At 44.0% G+C, this 18778-nt stretch overlaps 1 protein-coding gene across 1 annotated transcript in view; it reads left to right on the top strand.

The window, feature by feature from the left end:
- Positions 1-18778, top strand: part of GRIN2A (glutamate ionotropic receptor NMDA type subunit 2A) — a 394439-nt gene that overhangs the window by 290011 nt on the left and 85650 nt on the right. The window contains exon 2 of the mRNA XM_023557279.2: positions 6712-7304. Coding sequence (XP_023413047.2) covers positions 6712-7304 — 593 coding nt within the window. The remainder of the gene's footprint in view (positions 1-6711; positions 7305-18778) is intronic.

Here is an 18778-nt window from a genome sequence, read left to right as displayed (position 1 = left end):
GGGAAAAAACTTCTTACTCATTCGTTTCCTCCCCAAATATTTACTGGACCCCCACTGTGTGTCAGACATTGTGCTAGGCTTTGACGATTCTAACTCCAATAACATTCATCCAGTTGCTGAGATGAGAGAGAGGAAAACAAGTAAATTAGCTTTGAAGCTCAGATACCCCAGGTCACAATTTCAATTGAGCTGGATTGGGACCTAAGCATCAGTATATATATTTTTAAACTTTCCAGGTAATTCTAATGTTCAGCCAGGAACAAAAGCCGCTGGTGTATGTGAGGGAACATTGGATGATATCTCAAGATAATCATAACTGAGCTATTGTCACCATGGGGCCACGTGGATTTCAGAGAAATCACTTAACCTCACTTCCTGTGTCTTTCCATAACTATCTATGAGAGTTATACCACTTGTAATAATTATTGGTGGTTAGAATCAAAGAGAATGGGTGTGAGTAGGGGTGGATTAACCAGTAAGCAAGGTACGAAGAGGCTTACATTAAGCAAGATACACATGGGCTTACTTGTGTTTAGTTACTAATCTGTAGTTCACAGTTTCACATGGTTGAAACAGGTGAAATTGTGCAGTACAGAGATTAGTAAGTAAGCACAAATAAACCTGTGCATACCTTGCGTATTGAATGGTTAAGAGAAATGAAAGGTGATATTAGACTCTATTAAACATGAGGCCTTGGTACCCATGGACTCAGGTCTTACTCTAGGGACTCAACAAGCTCTGGAACATTCTAGAACATTAGATGAGGAGAGAAAAGTCATCGATTATGATAGGAGTGAAACACAGAGCCTAGAGCAAGGCACCCCGAATCCCACACCCCACCAACTTGCTCATTCTGTGTTTAAAACAGTTTGTTCTGTCTTCTGTGGAACAGCGAGCATGGGGAGAAAATTGCTTTTGCAAAGTGGGTGGCTGAAATCTGTTGCCTCTCCCCCGGCTGCACACTGCTAAGGAAGCCAGGTGCCAGAGGTTGTCAGAGCCCGAGCTGTAGGATCCAAAAGGTACAGACTTAGTGATGGCAGGAGGAGGGAAGTGCAGGAGGGCAGCAGCCTCTGTGATCAGGGCAGGGAGCTGGCTTGAAAGAAAGGGGCCTTTGGCATATCAGATGCCAGGCCCCGGGAGTGTGGCCAGACTCTCCATCACCCTCTGCCAGTCCACAAAACCCCCTCAGAAAAGCCCAAGGCTAAACATGATCCTCTTCAGTGCCTCCGCTGTGTGGTTATGTCTTGCAAATATCTCCTCACTTCTGTCTCCTTGAAGGGTATACAATGATTTTTGAAGTTCAAATTTCAGATGTCAATTGAAATGAAAGGGTTGCAGGGTAACTGGGTGAGGTCCTTGATGCCAGTGATGGTTTCTCTCCAAAGCATGGATTAAACGTTGTTAAGAAAAGCACTTCTTGTCCTCTTCATGCAGACTCCTGGGGTTCAGAATGAATGGGCTGGTTTGTGTGCGGTTGGGGGAAATGAGACAGACATGTCACTGGATCCAGAGATCCCGGTTTCCAAAACAGAATGAGGATCCCCTTAGGTTTCTCATGGGATAACATGCAGTCTGGTGGACTGTGGTTGTGGAGAGGAAAGCCCAGATTGGTTGGAGTCAGCCATGGATAAGATGAGCCTCTTACTCCTACCATTTTAGTCCATCGTCATGGCAATCCCATGACATGGTGGCTATTATAGCTCAGACTCAGAAAAGTCAAGTACTCACCCAGTGTCACATGGCTGGTAAATGGCAAAGCCAGAGTTTAAACCCACTTCCAATGAACCCGAGAATCCGTGCTCTTTCCACTCTAAAGCTTGACTGGTGTGCATAAAGGCGTAAGCTAAGGAGTCCGGACTTACTGTGATAGGGAGACATTGATGACTGCAGAGCAGGGGAGTGTCATGGTCAAAGTGGTGCTTTAGGAATTTCAGACACCTGTGAACAGGGTGAGTTGTTGAGATGCTCAAGTCCAGAGTCTGAATTACTTTTTTGCGGGTAGCGTAAGCCCCTGGTGTGAGCTACTAAGGGGTCTCACCCACCCATGGGGAAAGTAACAGTGACTTACATTGGTTGAGCCCCTCCGTGTTGAGTACTGTGCTAGATACAGGGAGCTCCCTTAATTCTTACAACTTGATGAAGAAGGTGCAGTCATTGGCAACAGTACAGTGTAGGCATGCAAAGCTGCAAATTTTGAAGTCCGGTGGACCTGATTCACTACCTGTGTGACCCTGGAATAGTCACTCCACCTCTGAGGCTGTTTCCTCATTCATAAAATGGGAATAATAATAGTATCAACGTAGTCAAGTAGTAGAAACCTTGGTGGCATAGTGATTAAGAGCTACAGCTGCTAACCAAAAGCTCAGCTGTTCGAATCCACCAAGCGCTCCTCAGAAACTCTGTGGGGCAGTTCTTCTCTGTCCTGTAGGGTCACTATGAGTTGGAATCGACTCAACGGCAACAAGGTTTAGTAAGGTAGTTGGGGGAAGGAGGGAGGATTCAATGAGCTAATACATAGAAAGTATTGAGAAACATGCCTCACATAGATAAGTACTTCAGGGATGCTAGCTATTAAAATTATTACCATCACCATCCCCATTTTACAGATGAGGAAACTGAAGCTTGGAAAGGTTGAGTGATTTTGTCCAAGGCCACATAATTAGGGTTGGGACCTGGGAAGTCTGACTCAGAAGTTAACACTCTTATCCATCTTTGGGAGGGGGTATTAATGGGGCTCAGAAGAGGTTAATCTGGAGAGAGCCAGCTTGAGCTAAAGTATTGCAAGGCAGGGGCGTGGGATGTCACAAAGCAAGATTTTGCACACACAGTTGCCCTGTGCTGAGCTGGCTCTGGGCCAGTGAGCTGCTGTCCCTGTGACTACATTTCTCCTTCATGAAGTGCAGGATACAGCCATGCCCTCCCCTACATGTGGAGGCCAGGTAGAGCTGCATTTGCTTACAGCTCTTTCTCATGGATACGTTGGTAATGCCTAGCCCAAACTCCACCAACTCCCACATCTGGCATGTTTGACCCCCACCTCTTCACTAAGGAAGTGTGTATATACAGGTCCTCTCATGTTGTTAGTTGCCCTTGAATTGGTTGTAACTCATGGTGACCTTGTGTACAACAGAATTAAATTTGCCCAGTCCTGAACCATCTTCACGATTGTTGGTATGTTTGAGACCATTGTTGTGACTATTGTGTCAATCCACCTCATTGAGGGTTTCTTTCATTTTCACTGACTTTCTACTTCACCCATCATCTCATGTAAAACCTGTTGCTGTTGAGTTGATTCTGAATGAAGGTGACCCTAGGGGACAGAGTAAAACAGCCCCATAGGGTTTCCAAGGTTGTAATCTTTATAGAAGCAGACTGCTGTATCTTTCTCCTGTGGAGTGGCTGGTGGGTTCAAACTGTTGACCCTTTGGTTAGCAGCTGAGCGATTAACTAACCACTGCAGCACCAGGGCTCCTTAATCATCTCATAGACTCTTTTTATTGGGGTCTGGCTGTGCGCCTTATCATGTTTCCTGATGAGAAAGTTCTCCTCAGGTGTTTGGTTCAAGAGGATGCAGATCGCGTTGCTTTTTGCAGTCATAACGTAGCTCAAGTAACTGTCTTCCTCAAAGGAATCTTTCTTCCAAGGAAATTATTTCATTTCTTTTGTATTTAGATTTGGAACTTTCCAGTCCCACCTCGAGAGGCACCTGCCAATGTGAGGTTGACTAATGAAATTGTCTTGAGACTTTACTTCTGTGCCATCTTCTGTTGGTGGATCCTTTCTGCTGTTGCCTTTCCTTTTCTTTTTTTTCTTTTGTCTTTTATGCAATTCTGTGGACATCTGTCGAGGCTTACATTGGTGTTCTTAGTTGCCACTGCATTGGCTCCAACTCATGGCGAAATGTTGCCTGGTCCTGCACCATCTTCATGATTGTTGGCATGTCTGAGTCCAGTTGAGGCTTCTAGCACTTCATATTCTTTTCCTTGTCAATATAGTACACACTAAAGTTCTACTCTGCACACACGGGGTCGCCATGAGTCAGAATCGACACAATAGCAAGTAACAACAGCAACAAAATGTATTCTGGGTGTTAGATGGAAGAATGGGTCCTCAGGGTAGATTGGGTGATGATGTTGAAAGTTTTTATTTTCTGGATATGACATTCAATAGCTCTACAGAATACAAACTCAGAGACTGAATCTTCCCCTTCTGCTTTCTGTTTAATCCAAGGACATCCCTCTCAGGCATCATTCACACATCCACTCTCATGCGTCCCTTCATCATCCATTTATTAACATGCCTTGTGCCAAGCCCTTTGCCAGCTCCTGGGGACACAGAGAGGAGGACAATAGCATCTATGCCCTTGAGGCATTCCTGGTCTTGTTGAGGAGTGATTTAAAATGATTAGTCAATCCCAGAATATTGAATTTCTCTAAAAGCTACTGTAGGGCAAAAAAAAGAGGTAATTATCCAAAGTCTTTAAATCTGTTACCAACTTTAATTGATTTAATTAGGTAAAATTCATAGGATTGTAAGGTTGGAAGGGGCCCAGAAGACATTCCTGTTTCTTCTCTCTGCCTTTAGGCAATGATGCACTCAAAGTATCCCAGAAACCCATACATTTCGGAAAAGAGCAGCATTTCGAAGAACTATTGCCCTTTGCCCATTCAGAAAAAACTTTCCATTCAGTGAGCACCCACGGGAAAAACGACGTGAACTTGCTGAAAGAGTTGACATGCACCGTGGCAAAATATTGTTCTGAAAGATGTGAATGGGATCACCCATCCTTCTCTCTCACACACGCGCACACACTTGAAATGAAATCCCCATGATGTGCACTAGTGGAATCGGGCTAAACACACATGGTAAATACAGAAAGCACAATGAAAACATGGCTGTAATATGGTAAGGACCCTTTGAGGGTTCTTTCAGTTCCCGGGGGGGAAAAAAAGCTATTTCTCAGCATTTGACAAATCCTGTTTTGCTATAACACAGAGGCATACCTTCTGTTTAGTTGGCATTTTTGCATCATGCCAGTCAATCAGCAACATGGTTTAAGCATCTGCTCTGTGCAGATCTTAAATAATTCCAAGAAGGCTGTGGTTGTGTGTTAGAAGGAGGGGCTGTGTGTGGAGTCGCAGAGCCTGGGCTCACGTGTCTGCTAGCTGTGTGACCACTTTGAGCCTCATTTCCTCCTACTTCATAGGGTTGCTGTGGGCATATAATGAGTTAAAGGTGTGAAGATAGTTTGCAAATTGTACAACTGTATGCATTGCCTGCCTTTCTAAGTGAATATTTGTTTGTGTGATCACAGACTTGCAGAGATATTAGGACTATTAGCAGAAAACCAGTGACGTTGAGTCGACTTCGACTCATAGCAACCCCATGTGTGCCAGAGTAGAACTGTGCTCCATAGGATTTTCAAGGGAGATTTTTCAGAAGTAGATCACTAGCCTTTCTTCAGGTGCCTCTGGGTGAGCTCGAACCTCTAACTTTTTGGTTAGCAACCGAGCATGTTAACAGAGTTCCTAGGTGATGCAAATGGGTGACACACTTGGCTGCTAACCAGAAGGTTGGAAGTTCCAGTCCACCCAAAGGCACCTTAGAAGAAAGGCCTGGTGATCTACTTCTGAAAAACCATCCCTTGAAAACCCTATGGAGCAGCACAGTTCTACTCTGACACACATGGGGTCACCGTGAGTCAGAGCCAACTCGACGGCAACTGGTACTATGAGTGCTGTTTAACCAAACCTGTCGCTGTTGTGTAGGTTCTGTCTCCTAGAGACCCTGTAGGACAGAGCAGAGCTGCTGTGTAGGGTTTCTAAGGCTGTAATCTTTTACAGAAGCAGACTGTCACATCTTTCTTCCGCAGAGTGGCTGGTGGATTTGAACCGCCAGCCTTTCAGTTAGCAACTGAGCGCTTAACCACTGTGCCACCAGAGCTCTCTGTTCGGACTACTGAGCAAAACCAAGCCAAACCCATTTCCTTTGAGGTGACTCATAGCGACCCTATAGGACAGTGTAGAACTTCCTCATAGGGTTTCCAAGGAGTGGCTGGTGAATTTGAACTGCCGATCTTTCAGTTAGCAGCTGAGCGCTTAACCACTTTGCCACCAGGGCTCCTACTCTAACTGAACATGGGAACTTATTGGCTCATGTAACCAAGAGGCCTAGATTAAATGGCTTCAGGCGTGGCTGATTCCAGGTGCTTCAATTATGCCCTCAGGAAATCTGTCTTCAAGCCCTTGATGCTGTTTTTGTCTTAGTTTTGTTTTCAGGTCATGAAACTGGGGGGCCAGATAGAGTTTGTTCTATTGGAACCATATTGACACAAAGTAAGGATGGAATAAACGAGAGGAAATTAAAAGAATCGATAATGGACAGGGAAAAATACCAATGGCTCTCACTTTACTGGGCTGTGAGTTTTTACGTACAGGGACCTCTCTCGTTTCTGTATTCCTAGTATTTATCTCCCCCTCCCCAAAAAACAAACAAACAAAAACCAAACCCTTTGCCGTAAGTTGATTCTGACTCAGAAAGAGATTCTGGTATATAGTATGTGCTCAGGAAATATTTGCAAATGAATAGATGTGTGATTTCTTTTCCCTCACTCCCAGGATGAATCTCATTCAAGCCTATTAAAACAGATGGTTATGTAAAAACTGCCTTCTGCCTCATCCTCTGTTTTGCTTTCTCTTTACCTGTTGGCAGGATCCGATGTCTACCTTCTTCCAGTTTGGAGCATCCATCCAGCAGCAAGCCACCGTCATGCTGAAGATCATGCAGGATTATGACTGGCATGTCTTCTCCCTGGTGACCACCATCTTCCCTGGCTACAGGGACTTCATTAGCTTCGTCAAGACCACGGTGGACAACAGCTTTGTGGGCTGGGACTTGCAGAACGTGATCACGCTGGACACTTCCTTTGAGGACGCAAAGACGCAAGTCCAGTTGAAGAAGATCCACTCTTCCGTCATCTTGCTCTACTGTTCCAAAGACGAGGCTGTCCTCATCCTGAGCGAGGCCCGCTCCCTCGGTCTCACTGGGTATGACTTCTTCTGGATTGTCCCCAGCTTGGTCTCTGGGAACACAGAGCTCATCCCCAAAGAGTTTCCATCAGGACTCATTTCAGTCTCTTACGACGACTGGGACTACAGCCTGGAAGCAAGAGTACGGGATGGTCTGGGCATCCTCACCACTGCCGCGGCTTCCATGTTGGAGAGGTACTCCTATATCCCTGAGGCCAAGGCCAGCTGCTACGGGCAGACGGAGAAGCCAGAGGCCCCACTACACACTTTGCACCAGTAAGAGGGGGCTCTTTGCTTGTCTCCCTAAGTGGGGTCAGAGTATTTTTGTTGTTGTTGTTTGCATAATAAGAGCGGTGTTTGTTTAAATAAGAACAAATCAGAGTTTGAATAAGAGCTGTTGCCGTTAGTTGCCATTGAGTCCATTTTTGACTCATAGCATCCCCATATGACAGAGTAGGACTGCCCCATAGGGCCTTCTTGGCTATAGTGTTTATGATAGCAGATCACCAGGCCTTTCTCCTGCAGAGTTGCTGGGCGGGTTCAAACCACTAACCATTCAGTTAGCAGCCGAGTGCTTAACTGTTGCCCCACCAGGGATCCTTAAATAAGAGTAATACATACTTATTACCAAAATGGGCACTGAATGTAGAGAATGGCATGTGGGTACTTATGGAAATTTTGTTTGATTTCTGCTCTCCTCTCCTTTTGTTTTGGAGATAGGTAACATCATACCATAATTGCTTTCTGCGATTTGTTTTACTCAACAAGATGTGTTGGAAACCTGCACTTGAGATATAAACATGTTAACTGTATTCTTTGTAACCTACACATCGTATTCCTCAGTATGGATATACCATAATTTATTTATCCAGTCCCAATAATGATAGCAATTTAGGTTGTTGCTGATCTTTTCCCATATGAACTAAGCTCCAGTGGTGCATTACACGTATCCCTTTGTATATACATGTGGTATTGATTCTAAGAAGTGGAATTTTGAGGTTATAGAGTATGTGCATTTTAAAATATAAGTTTCTGTTGCCAAATTGTCCTACAAAGTAGCTATACCAGCTTATAGTATAGTATAATATACAGTAGGAGCCCTGGTGACTAACTGGCTGCTAACTGAAAGGTCAGCAGTTCAAACCCACCAGTGGCTTTGCAGGAGAAAGACATGGCTCTCTACCCCTGTAAAGATTAATACAGCCTAGAAAACCCTGTGGGGTGGTTTCACTCTGACATATAGGGTTGCTATGAGCCAGAATCGACTCGACAGCACACAGCAACATATATGCAGTGGTTCAGTGGTAGAATTCTCACCTTCCATGAGGGAGACCACTTGTCTGTCATTGGGGGCTTACGTGTTGCTGAACAGGTTTCAGTGGAGTTTCTAGACTAAGAAGGACTAGGAAGAAAGGCCTAGCAATCTACTTCCAAATATCAGCCAACGAAAGCCCTTTAGATCAAAATGGTCTTTCGTTATGGACCATTGTGATGTCCCCATTGTACGTGGGGTCACCGTGATTTGGGGGCCAACTTGATGGTAGCTAACAACAACAAGATATATACTATACATATAGTATTACAAGCTCAAGCAGATTGTGAAGGTAGTCCTCCCACGTCTTCACCAACAACTCCACACACTGGTGCTCCTATATCTGAATTTCTTTCCCTCTTTTATCCTAAGTATTTTTGTAGGTCATTGGAAACCTTGGAAAACATCACTTCTAAGGCTGTGTTATATTCTATTCTATTATGTGACTGTGTCATCATTTACTTAACTACTCTCATCTTGATGGACATTGACGTTAAATTTTATGTTTATGAGCAGTGTCATTGTTCCTTGTGGGCTGTCGTTACTGCTCAGCTGTTGGGATTTGGACTCATCACTCCCACCTCACTCCCCATATACTTGGCTGATGTTGGCTGGCTTAATCCACGCCCAATCCTCAGATAAGGAGCAGTGTAGCCCTGTGATGAAGAGACTGGGCTCTGGAGTAAGGCTTGTATGTGTTCGGATCTTGTCTCGTTCACTTTCTACATGGAGTGGGCAATCACTTGAGCTTTCTGGGCCTCAATTGTTCATTTCTCACATGATGGATCCGGTACCTGCCTTCTAGGCAGTGGCTTTCAAACGGTAGCATGCCTCAGAATCATGGGTGGGGGGAAGCTTGTTAAAAACAGATTGCTGGGCCCCAATCTTTGATTCAGTGGATCTGCGGTCAGGTCCAGGAGTTTTTATGTCTAGCAAGTTCCCAGGTGATGCTGATGCTGCTGGTCTAGGAACATGCTTGGAGAACTAATGTTCTCGGGTAGCCTGTGGTTAAATGAGGTGAGGCATGAAATGGGCTGCTTAGCACTGTGTGCCTAGCACCTGGTAATTATTTAGTAACTGTCAAAGCATTTATTCAGTAACTGTCAAAGAATTTATCTTTGGTCTTCAGAAATTATGGTCTGCAGAGAAGGCTGGCTTGCTGCCGTCACAGTGTCACAGCACCCTAAGATGTCTCTGGAAAGCCTTAGGACTTTAGATCTGCTGCAGTTCAAAGATGATCTCTAGGGCAGGGGGCTGGAGATGCGTGTGAGTGTGTATATGTGTATGTTTGTGTGTATGCAGACAGTTTATGTTGTTGTTGTTGCTAGGTGCCGTCCAGTCAATTCCCAACTCATAGCAACTGTATATGACAGAGTCGAACTGCCCCATAGGGTTTCCTAGGCTGCAGTCCTTATACAGGAGAAGATTATCAGGTCTTTTCTCCCACAGAGGTGTTGGTGGGCTCAAACTGCTGACCTTTTGATTAGCAGTCGAGCACTTAACCATTGTGCTACCAAAAACAAAAAAAAAAAAACCAAGTCCATTGCCATTGAGTCAATTCCAACTCATAGCGACCCTATAAGACAGAGTGGCACTGCCCCATAGGGTTTCCAAGGAGCAGCTAGTGGATTTGAACTGCCAATGTTTTGGTTAGCAATCAAGCTCTTAACCACTGAGCCACCAGGGCTCCTTTATACATCCTTTCAATTGATATACACACCTGAAAAAAGAACCCTTGAATTCTTAAGGAATCCTACTCTTAAGAATTTTTCCCTTCCTCTCTTTAACGACCCTGTTTCTACATCGCCACTTTGGGCATCTTAAATAAATGCCCAAATATCAGGGAGGATCTCAGATGAATCAGTAGAGACATGGGAGCCTTTTACGGAGGCAGCGGTGCTGCCAACCAAAGGTAAGGGCTGGGCTACTGAATTCTTCCTCCTCATGATAAGATGTGCCCTGCAGCTGTAATATTCAGAATGTATAATTCTAATGGAAATATAACTCAGTTTTAGAGCAATTGAAATATAATATATACAGGAAAAGGAATTGGAGAGGGATAATTGGCAGGGCATTCAGATCTCTTTCCAGTGACCACCCTGAATTCTATCCTTTAAAAAAAAATATCCCACTGCTGTGAAATGCTGTTGTGCCATTTCCAGAAGTTACGCCTTTGAATGCAGCAATTTTGTAAATGGTATTTCAGCCCCAGAGAAGCAATGCATCAAGCGTGGTAAGGCGTCATCCACTGCTTGGTGTTTAATGAAACATCCCTCCATCTATGGAGGGCTGGCTGTGTTCACCCAGTACATGAGGCTTAATAATGGCCCAAGCAGTCTCTCTCTGCCACACTCCCCACCACCAAAGTGGGCCTTAAAGCCCCCCCTGGAAAGACTGGGACTCTACCAGGTTTCCCTTGCCTGGGAACCGGAGAAGGCCAAAAGAAGAGAGTTTAAGAAAAAGGATGAGCATACTATATCTTTGTCCCTCCTTCCATTCCTTCTTCTATCCAACAGACCCTGTGGTAGCCCCCAGAATACGTAGATTAATGAAGATATAACTTCTGTCCTTAAAGAGTGTACAGTCTTATGAGGATGGGGGAAATTCATCTGAAGACAAACTTGGGTAACGAAAACTCCTTTTTCAACATTGAAAAAAGGAATAGCACCAAATAGTACAGAGTTTAAAAAAAAAAAATACCCTCCCCAGTACTCACCAGGGAGAACAAACAAAGGCTGACATGTCATGTTTGTTTTAAAATGTTAAAAGATATGAAACACTACTGATGATGTAGAAGTTCTAATGATACTTCCTCTTTTCCCTTTCTCTCAATGGGGGGAAAAATGATGATAAATTTGGCATGGATCCAAAGCCATGCACCTGTTTTTGTACTATCTGTGTATATGTCTGCACAACCATTGACCCAAAACATTGCTCCTTTGGGTATTTTAATGGTATCTAATATACTAGAATATATTATAAATAAATAAATAAATAAATTTTTTTTAATATACTAGAATTTGCTTTATCTCAACCTATGTTTTCAAGATCAATCTATGAAGATACATATGATTCTAGCTCATTCTTCTTAGTTGCTGTTTTGTATTCTGCTGCATAAATGTTTCATCTTTCATTTCATCATTCCCCTTTGATAGATGTTTAGATAATACAGGATCTTCAGTCTGGATAGCTGTAGGCAGTTGTTGTCATTAGCACCCTTGAGCTGACTCCAGCTTGCAGCTACCCCATGTACAACAGAACTAAACATTGCCTGATCCTGTGTCATCCTCATGATTGCGAGCATGTTCAAGTCCATCATTGCAGCTATTGTGCCATTCTGTCTCACCAACGGTCTACCACGCCCTCACTGGCCCTCTACTTCACCAAACATGATGTCTTCCTCCAGCAATTGACCCCTCCAAAACAATTAAGTTGGATAGTGTTCTTGTGATCCGTAGGCTTTCACTGGCTAGTTTTCAAAAGTAGATTTCCACGTGTTTCTTCTTAACCTGCCTTAGTCTGGAAGCTCTGCTGAAACCCGTCCACCATAGGTAGCCCTGGTGGTCTTTGAAATACCAGTGGCATAGCTTCCAGCATCATAGTAACATGCAAGCCACCACAGTCTGACAAGCTGACAGACGGGTGGTGGGCTGAAGGCAGAGAACAGATATATCTGCAAGATGAGTTGGATCCATCAGCTTGTGCGTTGAAAGCCCAGAACTCTAGAACTAGGGGTTCTCACTTTAAGCTTTAAAAAAAGTCTGATTTTGGAAAGTATCTAGTAAACAGATGGATCTTGTTACTCCCACTAGGTAGTAGGGAGGATGCAGATAGCTTCAGGACAGGTTCAGGTGAATCCACACCTGATGGTTTCAGGATGCATTACTGAGGGGACCTGGGATCCATCTCCGGCTGCTTAAGCACATCGCCTTGGGGTCAGCCATGTATTTCCCTTGGTGCTCCTCATGGGCATTATTTATGTTCTTGTGTACTTATATAACTACGGAGCCCTGGTGGCACAGTGGTTAAGTGCTATGGCTGCCAACCAAAAGGTCAGCAGTTCCAATCCACCAGGCACTCCTTGGAAACCGTGTGGGGGCACCTCTACTCTGTCCTGTAGGGTGGCTATGGGTCGGAATCAACTCAATGACAATGAGTTTTTTATTCTTTTTTTTTTTTTTTAAATAACTGCAGAACTTGTGTAGTTAAGGTATTGTGACAGTGGCTTATTGCTCCTGGTGCTAGAGGTGGTACAAGACACTGCTTGCCAGGAATGGCATGTTAACAATTTTACTGTGGACCTGCTTCTGTTCCTGGGGTTTCAGAAAACAAAAGTAGGGGAAAAGGGGAAGTTCTCTTTATGTTTAATATTCCTGGTTTTATAGAAGACACTTTGAAAAGAGCAGTCAGCATTTTCTGAAGTTCAAAAATAGCTCAGCCATGTTATATAACTTTTTCTCGCTACTGTAAAGTTATTAAACATCTGTTCCTTCCTAAGCACAGAGCATATCAGTGGTAACTTCTGAAATCATGAAGGTAAACCAGTACCTGTTTTGCTGCTGTGGAAACTAAGCCTTTCTGTTGAGTCATCCCATGAATCCAAGTTCATTAGTGAATGGAGTCCCCTGGGTGGCAGTGTGGTATCCTAGTTAAGATAGTGGGGATGGGAGCCAGACTGTCTGGGTTTGAATCCCTAGTCTGTCCTCTTCTAGATTTAAGACTTTGGGCAAGTCACTTAACTCTTCCAAGTCTACCGCCTCAGATGTAATATGGGGATAAGAAATATATTTGCCTCTTAGCCCAGTGCCTGGCACATGATAACCACTCAAACCAGTCATCATTTAGTCAACTCTGACTAATGGCGACCCTTTGTGTGTCATAGTAGAATTGCTCTCTGTAGGGCTTTCAATGGCTGATTTTTTCAGAAGCAGATCACCAGGCCTTTCTTCCGAGGTACTTCTGGGTGGACTTGAACCACCAACCTTCAGGTTAGAAGTCAAGCATGTTAACCGTTTTCACCAGGTACCTGACAAGCAGTCTATAAATGGTTACTATTATTGATAAGGAAACCCTGGTGGTGTAGTGGTTCTAGTGCTACGGCTGCTAGCCGAAAGGTCAGCAGTTCAATCTACCAGGCACTCCTTGGAAACTCTCTGGGGCAGTTCCACTCTGTCTTATAGGGTCGCTATGAGTTGGAATCAACTTGGTTCTTTATAAATAATAAAACCAGTAGTTAGAAAACTGAATGAAACCAGCTTATTCGCATGTCATAGCCCCAAATATTGCCATTCATTCATCCCACAAAAATGTATTTAGTGCCTTCTGTATGTTACATACCAATTATCCACAGGTGGAAAGATACAGAGACTCCACCATATTGAATAAGCCAGAATGGTCATTTGTCTCGTGTCTTCTCCAAGGTTTGGCAGTAGGTGGCATGTCCCATAGTAGAGGGCCACCTCACCAGCTTAGCAGGATGGGAGGAAGGAAAATGTGGTTATGGTGGAGAGCAGCATCTAAGGAAAAGAGGAGTAGGATCTGGGATGACTCAGCGTTCTGTGAATATTTTCCAAGCTTCTTTGTGGTAGCTTTTCTTCTCTTTGGTGCTTCAGGCGCTAGTCATTACTGCCCATGGTAGCTTTCCCGCTGGCTCTTGGTTTAAACATGTAGAGCCAGATGAAGTTCGTTTTATCTTTTAGGCCTGTGCTTTTATGGGATACAGAATATCAAGTGTGTGTGTGTGTGTGTGTGTATGTGTGTGTGTGTTTTCTCCCTCACGTTGGAGGTCGTAGAAGGGAGAAAGAAGGTTTTTCAGACCTACACCTTCTTGCTGAGGGGTTATCTGGGGAGGGATACAGCTGGCGGGAAGAGGGGCAGGGTGGCATGAAGAAAAGTTCGTGGACTGGATAGTATGACGGACTTGGTTTTGAATTTATCACAACCAGGTGTAAGTTGCCGATCACTGGACCCAGATTGTTCCTAAAGTGTGTGTGTGTGTGTGTGTGCTATAAACATCTCTTCTTCTTATAGCAGAATTAAATGAAAGTATATGTGTGTGAAGCACTTGGCATGGTGCCTGGCATTTAGTAGGCATTTCCTAAGTGGTAATTGTCATTGTTGTTGCTTTTGTCTTCTTTCTTTAAATTTTATTTTTGTTGTTGTTGAGAACGTACACAGCGAAACATATACCAATTCAGCAGTTTTTACATGTACAATTCATTGGCACTGATTACATTCTTTAAGTTGTGCAACCATTCTCACCCTCCTTTTCTGAGTTGTTCCTCTCCCATTAACATAAACTCACTGCCCCCTAAGGTTCCTATTTAATCTTTCTAGTTTGCTGTTGTCAATTTGATCCCATGTAGATAGTTCTTAAAAGAGCATAATGCTCAAGGCAGACATTTTTTACTAGTTAAGCTAACTATCATTTGGTTTTAAGAAGACTCTAGGGGATATTTTTGGCTTAAGTTTTAAAGATTATCTCAGGGCAACAAAATGTAGTGCATACATATGATGGAATACTACTCAGCCAGTAGGAGAAATGAAGTCTTGGTTCCTGCTACAGTATGGGTGGAGATGGAAGACATTATGCTGAGTGAAATATGTCAGCCACAAAGGGATAAGTATTGTATGACCTCACTTATATGTCTTCATCTTCTTCACTGTTACTGCCTTCTTCCTCCTCCTCCTTCCTTCCTCCCTTTCCCGCTCTTCCTCCTACTTACTCTTATCATTATTTTCATCATCGTTATTCTTATTGTTTTAATTTATACTTGTTATACTGCAAGCTATACACAAATAAGGAAAATGAGAAATGGCAGTGTATTTCCATCATATTTTTTAGCAACTGGTTGGTGGCTATTTTACCTGGGCCTCATGCCCTGCAGCTCCCATTTTAGCTGGGGGAGTTAGATGTGTACAGATTTGAGCGTTGGAAGTCAGATACAAGTGCCCGAGTAGATCTGTAGCACAAATGAGTGGAAAACGCATCTGCTTCTGGGAGGTTACAAATTCGTGTTGAAGGGAAATTATCAGGCTTTAATTGATGATACCTGGCTTGAACCCTTACGAGTTTTACATTGACTTCTTGCTTCATGAAGTCAGGCTTCTGCTTTAAGAAGCAACAACGTCAGAAATTATTTTCCCGACAGGAAGGAAAATATATAAATGAGAGAACGTTTAATCCATGTCCAAGTTACATTGGTACTTTTTCAATCTCCATTTCTAAAATAACCACAGGAAAAGTTCCTGGCTTAATGACCCATCAAGAGGCTGCACTAAACCTGGTTGGCATAATTTTGTTTGATAATCAGAATTATCACTGTTGGTTTCTTTTTTAATGCCAGTAAAAGTGCCTGCTCAGTTAATTCTCTGAGCTTGACCAGAGTTAAAACATCCCTGGATGAATGTGATAACTCCTTGCAAATATTTATCTGTGGAATCACCATATGCTCAACAAACATTTCTGGAAACTGAGCCATCCTGTGGCCTGTGCTATAGATCTGTTGGGAACTCTGGACCCAGGAATGGGGAACAAGGCTGTCTCAAAGTAAATCAGTGAGAGAGATGGTTGTGAGAGAATCCGGAGGCATGAGCCAAATGAAGGACCCAAAGCACATTCCAAGAGGCTGTATGACTGTCTAAGGTGAATTCTGACAGTCCTGTGTCCACACGCTCTCATTATCTGGGCTTCCCTGGGCACGTTACTCCTTTGAGCATCCATTTCTTCGGTGTAAGAGGAGATAATTATCGTTACCATTGAGGAGTATGGTGACAATTAAATGCATGTAATATACTTTGCTGAGCATCTAGGATATAGTTGGTATGACAGGTATATCATCTGATCCGTCCATGGATCAAATGCACGCTTGTTCCAGAGTCCTTGTATGTCCTGATGGCCCCTGGGGGGTGGGCTCTGCACCCTGGGTGTTCAGCCTGAGCGCTAAGTCAACAGCCCCTTTTCAGCATCGCTCTGTTTGTGGCATCTCTCCTGGAACACAGCCCTCCCTCTTTTGGCTGCAAGTCAAAAGCACCGTATGCCAACCGTGCAGTGCAAGTCAATCATTTCCAATTGGCATCCAATGAATAGATCGACAAATGGTGGAAACCTGATGCTGGGAACTTGAAAGGACCAGAAATTGGCCGTGCCTGTACCTTGAGGCAAAGGTGGTGTGGGTTGTTTTGGGGGTACACATACAGCATAAACATTGTTCAGGTTTGCCTTAGGCTATGTATTTAGTCTTTGGATTTTAATACCAGCATGCCTAACAGAAAGATGTATTTATCTATTTCCTCCAGGGTTGAACACTTAGGGAAGTTTTGATTTTGAGACTTGGTAATTTGGTGACGTATACTAAAAATTTGCTGCACCCCCCACTCCCTCTTCTGTAAAAAGATACAGAAAACAGAAGAACCGTCTTCATCACTCTGGCAGCTGCTGAGAGAGGCTGTATTAAGGGTGGGAATCTTGATGTGTGAGCACAGGGACAGTTAGGAGACCACGACAGAAGTCTAGGAGAGAGAAGACGGGGGCTTAAGTGAGAGTAGTGGCTGGGGATTCAGAGCAAAATGGGTGGGTTTAATGAACATTTGGAGTCTTGGGTGGTGCAGAGAGTAAAGCACTCAGATGCTAACCAGAAGGCTGGTGGTTTAAATTGACCCAGAGGCACCTTGGAAGAAAGGCCTGGCAATCTACTTCCAAAAGATCACAGCCGTTGAAAACCATATGGAAGTACAGTTCAACTCTGAAACACATGTGGTCGTCATGAGTCACAGTCGATTCAATGACAACTGGTAATGAACATTTTGGAGGTTAAATTTACAAGACTTTATGGATGAACGCGAGGTGGTAAAAAAGAATAATAAGTTTTCACTTGTACAGTCTAATAGATGGTACTCGGGAGAAATAAACTGGGGGTAACGGAAAAGTCAGGAAATCAACATCTAGTTGCAGACATGTGAAATTGGTCATTCTTTGAGACATCCAGGTGGAAACCTCCAGTCGGCAATTGGAGAGAAGTGTGTGAGCTCAGTTTGTGAGATTATTGATGGCAGTTAAAGTCCCAAGATTAGATAAGCTCTCCTAGGGGAAAGTGTAGACTCAAAAGACGGTTCAGGTTCAAACCATGAGGAACTTCAACATTAATTGAAGTTGGTGGTGCAGTGGTTAAGCACTCAGGAGCTAACTGAAAGGTCTGAAGTTCGAACCCACCAACTGCTCCATGGAAGAAAGATGTGGCAGTCTTCTTCTGTATAGCTTACAGCCTTGGAAACACTATGGGGACAGTTCTGCTCTGTCCTATAGGGTCACTATGAATCAGAATCAACTCAGCAGCAGTGGGTGAATCCCCTAAGTGTGGGGAGTAATGGAGAGAGGAGATGGGGCTGTGAATTCCAGCTGCCTTTCCCAGCATTATTTATCGCCAGTCTTGATTTGGTTGAGCAGCCTGGTGGGTGTCTATGCTGTGTCTGCTACAGGCTAGACATCATGCTAGATATCATGGACCTTCCAAAGATCTATAACCTGTGGTCATTGCTAATCTACCTGGGGTTAGTGCAACCTAGTAGAGTTAATTAATCATACCAAAACCCAAACCCACTGCTGTTGAGTCGAATCCGACTCATAATGACCCTGTAAGGTTTCCAAGACTGTAAATCTCTACAGAAGCAGACTGCCACATCTTTCTCCTGCAGAGCTACTGGTAGTTTCAAACCTTCCAGCCTTTCGGTTAGCAGCTGATTGCTTTAACCACTGTGCCACCTGGGCTCCTTAAATAATCATACCAAACCCAAAAACCAAACCCGCTCCCATCGAGTCGATTCCGACTCATAGCGACCCTATAAGACAGAGTAGAACTGCTTCATAGAGTTTCCGGGGACCACCTGGTGGATTTGAACTGCTGAGCTTTTGGTTAGCAGCCATAGCTCTTCACCTCTTCACCAGGGTTTCCAGTAATCGTACCAGCAGTTGTTAATACATGGAGAAAGTAAAATTTATTATGCGATGAACTGCCATGCAAATCATCAGAGCGGTGAATCCTTTGAGTTCAGAGGAAATAAATACCATACTGGGCGGGAGCCGTGGCGTAGATGGTGAGTCGAGCTTTGGATCTGGAGAAATGAGGTTGATATCTCAGGCAGAGGAAAAGCCTCTGCCTTCATTTCCTTTGGACATGATTTGGAAAATACCTGATGTCACATAAAGTTAAAAACCCTTTCCACCAAAAGGGAGCAGCATTGAGGCAGAGTGTGAAGGGCCAGGGACTTAGGGATGGTCAGTTTACAAGCTGTCCTTTCTCTCCTCTCCTGGAAGAGTATTTCTCTGTGCTCTCCCTCATCTGTAGGACAGAAGCCCCCCTTGTCATCCCTCTCAGTGGGAGATGGATGGTCAACACGGACCTCTGTCCCTGTCCTTTGCCTCCATCTCTGCCTTTGCCCC

Source organism: Loxodonta africana, chromosome 12, assembly GCF_030014295.1.
Source record: "Loxodonta africana isolate mLoxAfr1 chromosome 12, mLoxAfr1.hap2, whole genome shotgun sequence".
NCBI lineage: Eukaryota > Metazoa > Chordata > Mammalia > Proboscidea > Elephantidae > Loxodonta > Loxodonta africana.
The sequence above is the reverse complement of the archived record's forward strand: the minus strand, read 5'-3'. Positions and strand labels throughout refer to the sequence as shown.